The sequence below is a fragment of the Lathamus discolor genome, chromosome 11 (genome assembly GCF_037157495.1).
Source record: "Lathamus discolor isolate bLatDis1 chromosome 11, bLatDis1.hap1, whole genome shotgun sequence".
Lineage (NCBI taxonomy): Eukaryota > Metazoa > Chordata > Aves > Psittaciformes > Psittacidae > Lathamus > Lathamus discolor.
This window is the reverse complement of record NC_088894.1, coordinates 6,168,858-6,175,884: the sequence shown is the minus strand read 5'-3', so window position 1 is coordinate 6,175,884 and position 7,027 is coordinate 6,168,858. Positions and strand designations below refer to the sequence as shown.

At 45.1% G+C, this 7,027-nt stretch overlaps 1 protein-coding gene across 3 annotated transcripts in view; it reads left to right on the top strand.

The window, feature by feature from the left end:
* The first annotated feature begins 1,157 nt into the window (after nt 1–1,157).
* PREX1 (phosphatidylinositol-3,4,5-trisphosphate dependent Rac exchange factor 1) overlaps nt 1,158–7,027 on the top strand; it is a 156,514-nt gene continuing 150,644 nt past the window's right edge. For 2 of the 3 annotated variants that reach the window (XM_065691148.1, XM_065691147.1), the window contains exon 1: nt 1,160–1,500. In XM_065691148.1, the coding sequence (XP_065547220.1) occupies nt 1,342–1,500 (159 nt within the window). In that variant the 5' untranslated portion in view covers nt 1,160–1,341. Of the gene's footprint in view, nt 1,501–7,027 lie in introns of all 3 variants that reach the window. The other variant, XM_065691149.1, reaches the window with a different exon arrangement.

The following is a 7,027-nucleotide window of genomic DNA, read 5'->3' as shown; positions in this document are numbered from 1 at the left end:
AAAACTTAATGTCTAGAATAAAGAAGATCAGTCAAGACAGAAAAAAAGTCACTGTTTAGGTAAAATACCCAAAGAAGTATTTTGTTTTAGCCTGAGAAAGATGATTTATTATATTATTTGTGTTAATGTTTAAGATAATAGAGTCAGCGTCTGTATCCTTATGCCACTTAGAGGTTCACATTATTAACATTTTAAAAATTCCCTCTTGCAACTTGTTTCTTAATTCAAAATAAATAAATACATAGTTATAGTTTGACAAAAGTCTGGCAGCTTTCTTATGGTGTAATGAAGGCGTTTGGGAGAACCTCCACCGGTATGAGTCAAGTCACCTTTGTGGAAGTTGGCGGAGCAGCACTGAACTGCAGGACTCAGTCTCGTTTTGCCTGGTTTACCCTCCTCGCACTCGCTTTGTACAAGCAGTTACAACCAACTTAAACCCCCCGAACATGTTTTTTTGATTACGGCAATGAAAACACATTTGTTGTGTATATTCTCTGTGCGCAGCAGTCCGCAATGGTTTATACCTGCATACGTACGTATGAGTTTTGTCTGCGCACCCACCCCTCAGCGCTGTGCACGAGAAGGGTCCCTCGACCCGAGCGCATTCTCTGTGTGTGCAAGCAGCTGTGGCGCGTTCATCAGCCCGTGCTGATGTGCTGTGCGGGGTCTGAGTCCAGCGGCCGGGTGTGCTGCGTGAATGCGGTGTGTGGGACAGGGGGGCAACCGCTCGAGGGGGGCAGCGCGTGTGTGTAGTGCCGGCGAAAGCGGGCTGTGTGGGGTGAGCCAGCGCAGGCGAGGGGTGGCTGCGAGGCGGGGGTGAGAGCCGCGGCCGTGCGAGGGGAGCTCCGCGGGGCACTGAGGCGGGAGGAGGCCGTGAGGGGACGCGGGCGGGGGAGCGGCGCTGAGGGGAGCCGAGCCCGCGTTCCCGCCGCCCCGCCCACGCCCTCTGACCCCCTCCTCCCGCGCGCCCCCGCCTCACGGCCCCGCTGCCCCGGCCAGGCCGGGCCCCGAGGGGCCGGGCTCCGCCGCCTTCGCCCTCCTCGCCCCGCCTCTCGCTCCCCCCTCCCCTCCCGTCCCCTCCCCGCCGCCGGGGCTTCCCTTCTCTCTTCATTCAGCGCTGCCTCGCTGCTGAGCGCTCGCCGCGCCGCTGCCCCGGCATGTCCCGCAGCCGGGTTCCCCTCAGCGACCGGCCCCTGTAGCGCTGCTACCCGCGCGCGAGGCAGGGCCGGGGGGGCGGCAGGGGGGGAGCCGTTGCCCAGCCGCGCCGGGCAGCGCGCGGCCATGGGGGGCTCCTGAGGAGAGCGGCGGGGAAGCGGAACGCCTCGCCCCGTGGCAGCCGCTATGGAGGCGCCGCCGCCGCCACCCGGCGCCCCCAGCGCGGCGGACCCCGCCGGTTGCCCCAAGGACACCGACCGCCAGCTGCGCCTCCGCCTCTGCGTCCTCAACGAGATCCTCAGCACAGAGAGGGACTACGTGGGGACCCTCCACTTCTTGCAGTCGGTGAGCGGCGGCGCGGGGCGCGGGCGGGGGAAGCCCCCTCAGGGCCACCGGAGCGGGGGCTGGGCGGGCGACCCGGAGCGGAGCGGCTCCGCCCCGGGCGGGCCGGGGGTTGCGAGTGCGTCCCGGCGGCGCGGCAGCGCTTGGAGTAACTTGAGGGAAGTGCCGGAGGCCGGGCCCGCTCCGCCGAGTGGGAGCTCTGAGGGAGGGAGCGAGCGGTCGGCGCGGGGCCGCCGGCAGCCGCGTTTTCCCCTCCGGTGGGGGAAAGCTCTGCGGCCGGGGCGATGGAGGCGCCGGATCCAGCAGCATCCCGGCGCTGGGCGGGAGAGCGCGGCGGGGGTGGCTCCGCCGCGCTGGGGGGTGACAGGGACCGATCCTGACGTGAAACTGCTTTTCAGAACGCCTCTTCCCTGTTGTTGTTGTTGTTTAGAAGTTGCTGTTACACCCACCTGGAAACTCTACCCTTGCTGCCTGTTATTTATAAATAAATCTTATATTCTTTTGTTTTGTTTTTCTCTAACGGTAAACATAAGTATGTGAATGGGCCGGGTGTGTCTGTACATGTGGAGACAATTATACCCGCCTCTGAAATTAGCCACGGACTAGTTCAGAAGTAAAACTCCATCTGGATATTTCCTTTTTCCTATATGGGCTCTAGATGTGGAATTCACCAGCATACCACCACACTCCTGCAAATAACTAGAAGAGCCTGCAGTAAAAGTTACTAGATAACAGATATGCCATAAAAAAGAAGAAGAAGAAGAAACTATTTGATCACATAGAGATCAAGAATCAAAGCAAGGGAAGTCTCTGCAGAGATCTCGAAAAGATTGGACAGGGCAGAAATTCTTTCTGGTGTTTTGCTAGATAAGTACTAAACCCAGATTTCATCTAAATGGGTTTAGACCCTGGACCCTTTTTGACCTGTCTTTCTGGCAAGCTTTTTGTTTGTTTTTGGAAATCAGTTTGTCTAAAGTGTTTTTCAGATTCACCCAAGTGGCAAACTGTCCAGCATAAAAGATAAATGAAAAGGATGTGGTTGCTTTATGACCTAGTCTCTGCTTGAATCCTCCTTTTCTCTCTCAAATAGTTGAACTTAGTCTTTCAGAAAGCTTCCAACTGAAGTGCCAGTTGGCTTTCTTTAGAACTGGGATTCTGTCTTTGTGTGAGGAGATTGTTAAAAAAAGCTGCAAGTTGCAGAAGAGCCCCACCCTACAGACAAAACAAACCAAAAAACCCTCAGAAAACTCCTCTGTCCTAAGTACTGAATTTGAGATTTTTCTTAGCTGCAGGCTGGGCTGCAGATTCAAGCTGTGTGTATTTTTAGCTTCAGTTCTTACAGCAAAATGCATTTACAGTGTTAACTAATGGGATTTCCATATATTAAATAACAAAACAAGTCTTTGTATTCGTTAACTTGGCAGTTTTCATGAGAGTAGTAGTGAGTAATATGCCTTGGGTAGTGGCAGGAGGATACGCTGACAGAGTACCACTTGGTTGTGGTCTCAGGATGGCACTGCAGACAGTCAGAGCCCTTCACAGTCATTTTGTTACTAGCTGCTAGATGTAGATTGCCTGTAGTATTGTCTTGGTGGAGGTTGATTCTGATAATGCAGCTTTACCCCCTCATGGAGTTTGTGTTTTGATAATTATGTTTGAAAAAAGCACTGAGGGATAAGATCTTACCTATCTATAGGCCTTGGTTTGGAACAGCATTCACATAGGCTTAACTTTAAGCGTGCGTTGAATGTTCTTGTGCTGTCCTAAATGTCTGTTTCTTCAGTCACTGACCTAGTTCTTACGGGCTGAATCTCTATACAGCTGTGTTCAGATAGCTGAATGGTGTTAGCACCAGGGAAAGGAGAATAAGGATCTACTGCAGTATGTGAGGGTAAAAAGAGCAGTGGTGGTATGAAATTTTAAAAAATGAAGTTTGATGTAAGGAACACTTTCTGCAGAAATTAGGTGGATGGCCATAACTTAATACTTCCTAACAAGATAGCACAAAGGAAAGAATTCTGCCCTGCCTCCCACATTGGACAGCTGACATGACATGCAATGGTAATATCATTATATAGTCACTCGAATTACAGGCAGTTATAGGACAAAATATTTGCCTTATGACACTCATGAAAGTAATGCTGTAGCACTGGGACACTGTAGTCTCAAATTTACTTAGGCCTCACAGATAAAGTCCACTTTATACCCATTAGTTTGTTTTCCTGAATGCTCTGATGTTACTGCATAGGAACTGCTGCTCCTGCCCCATGGGTCTCTTTCTTACCATCTCATGTTCTCTGTGAGTAGCACTTACCCACTGCAAAATAAATGAGAACTATTAAAATTTCTGGGATAATGCACCTAGTTAACACTCAAGTGTGGCTGGGTGATGTTAAGGGTTTTTTTAATAGTGTACTGAAATTGTTGTCCCAGATTTTATGGAAACTTGTTCCTGTCAAACATAAGAGGAGAGATTTGCAGGGTACAGGTTCCTTTGCTTAAGAAACTTTAATAGCTTTGATAAATAAAGGAAAGCTAAATCTCATCTTTCTGTCATCAGAATGAGTTTTCTCTAAGTGGGATGGGACACTTGTGCTTTAGAAAAAGGTTAGGTGAGGGAATTTGTGCTCTTTGTTAAATATTTGCTATTGAGGCAATAGTCCTCATTAAGAATTCTCAATAAACAATGTCTTAAAAAGCAAACAACTAAATTCTATGGGTTTCTTCACAGCACTGAGGTTGCTTGCTAGCAGCAGCTTCCTGTGTTCCCTGGTAATGTAAAAGAATCTCTAAAGTATTTAATACTATGGGTTTGCAAATAAATCAAAGTAACTTTGATTTATTCAGAGTATTTTGGTTCTTTTTAGAAGACTAACACATGACCATGTCCAAGGAAAGTTTTTCTTTTCCTTTCCTATGCTTAGAAACATTTTCCCCACACAACGAAAGTAGGTTTACTGTAAACATGAGGACTCTAAACATGAGGACTCTATCCTTATTTGCTTGAAAAGATTGTGGTCCTTATTTTGCTTCCATAGATTAGTAAAGTTGGTATCATTAAAGTTATAAAAGGTGGAGTTCTCTTTTCCCACAATAAAAATTGTGTCAGTCACCACAAAGAACACTTTGCTTTGAGTTTTGTACTCATTTAATAAAAATGCTCCAGATAGTTATGTAATTAAAATTAATCTTTAGAATCTGTTATATTTCATACCTTAAGTAATTCTGATACATATGGAATTTTATCTGCAAATTTAACTTGGATGTCCCATGCCACTACAGCTAAATTGGGCTGTTCAGTCTGTTACGTTTAGTACAGTTAATCTTTCAGTGTGTATGTTGGTTGTAACATTTTTATTCCATTAAATTTTGGACACAAAACGGCATTCTTAGTCAGTTTTGCTCCTGTTTAGTTTCTGGTACTCCTGTTGATAGGTTATGTTACAGTATCATGTATCAGAACTGTGAGAGAATGAAACTGAGTAGCTTTTCTTTGTGGGTTGTTCTAGATCTCACGAGATGATGAATTTGAAGGGATATAGCTATTTTTGTAAAACAGACTCTGGAGTTTATATTAAGTGTTAATGCAATACAGATATGATACTCACATGCATATAATGATTTTGATATCTCTACTTTTCCTATATTGAGCCAAAAAATGAGGAGTTACCATGCTGAGAGAGGTGCTTTTCTACCACCTCACAGCTAATGATCTGAAGTTCCTGGTTTAACAATGAATATGCACATGCTGTTTTGTGTCCTGCCTTGTCTGCCATTTTGTTAGGCAGGTATGATGTTTCAAATAAGAAATCCTCCTTCAAGAAATGCTGTGTAGATCGGGAGTATTAATAGGTAATACTACAGTTGTGCAGATATGTTACTAACTTTAGTAAAGGTTCATTACACAGCCAAACCTTTTAAGCAGCAGGGAGAACTACAGGGGATGGATGAAATGTACTGCTGCCAATGTTATTAAAGAACTACTGGTCAAATAAGAAGCAAATTGGAAAGTTGTTAGAAGCTAATGGAACTTTACTAAATGTTACTGATGCAGTAAGATAAACTTCAAAGAGATAAAGGCAGATAATTCTATTATAAGTCTCTGGTGAGATCATAAACCATAAGGATTTTCAGTTTCCAGACTTCATGATTCAGTTAATCCTTTGCCTCCCTTTAGCCTCTTTCAACTCTGTGCAGCTATGCAGAAATGTTTTATATGTGATCTTATAAATATTTCTTTTCTATGTGCCAAAATTAAACCAGGGGATAATTTGAGTGGCCAGTTGGGCAGATGTCAAAGCATCTGTCTGGTGGCATGCAGGTTGGCACATGAATACATGGATGACAGTAGCCTTTGGGTACTGAGGTGCAATGTCTGCGTATTTTAGCCCTTAAGCTTACCCATTCTCTAGGTGTCTGTTCTTGACTGTGTTGTCAACCCATATGGAAGAGTCACAGACAATTCATTGTAAAAAAGAAAGGTTGTGGTTTGTTTGAATGCTTCATGGTCATTCCACAGAATCTCAGTCAAATCTGTGATACTTAACGCTGCAGTACTGAAAGACCAGCTTTGAGGTAAGGAGACACAGGAACCCTGAGCAATTTCAGACATACTCATTGACTATCATTCTAAAAATAGATTGGATAGTGGGTACACAGCAGTGGATGTCAGTATTTAAAGGTTTGGTTTACCAGTTTGGAGATATAATCATACAAATTACACGAGAAGGTGTAGTAACAGTAATTACCCAATACACCAGTTTGCAAAGGTAGGTATTTTGTTGCATACATGTTTTTTTTCTATCCTCTAATTTCACTGAACACTTAGCTCTAACCTGCATACGCAGCTCCCACAACTTAGGTAATTACAAATATGTAAAGTCAAATTGTTCTCCACATTGTATATAAATATGGCTCTTTCATCTTTCCAGAGACAAACCACCAAATTGTAAATTTTAATGTCAGAATGCCAGGATGTACTTTCAGCTTGAGCAAGTTGTGTGGTCTGTGCAGACATGAAAACAGTATGAAAGTTGAACTGTCCTTATCAGACTGGTATCAAGTTAGAGAAGTAATTGCACCAGGACTATGTTTAGGTTTTAATATTATGCCATCCTTTATATGAAGGCTAGGAGTTATTTTCCATCTAATCAATATGTTATGGTAGGACACGTGCCATCAGATAAATAAACCCACATCCTACAGACTCAAAATATTTATGTTATGCTCCCTTTTCTTGCTTGCTTTGTAGTTGTAATAGATGCAGTATCTCTGGAGTTCGCACTCCACCCATCACAGGCTTTTTTTTTTTTTTTTGGCCATATTTCACAATCTTGTTTGCATCCACGATTAGGGCTCTGGTACTCAGAGCAGCAAACAGACCATTTGTCTCAGTTGCAAGGTGTGGTTTCCTGTCTTACCCTGTTCTCTGCCTGTTTCACCCTCAGTAGATGCAGATAAACTCTGATTCTAGAAGGTGAACCATATGGTGGGGGAATGTTACTCTGAGACAGCGAAAAGAGCAATTGGG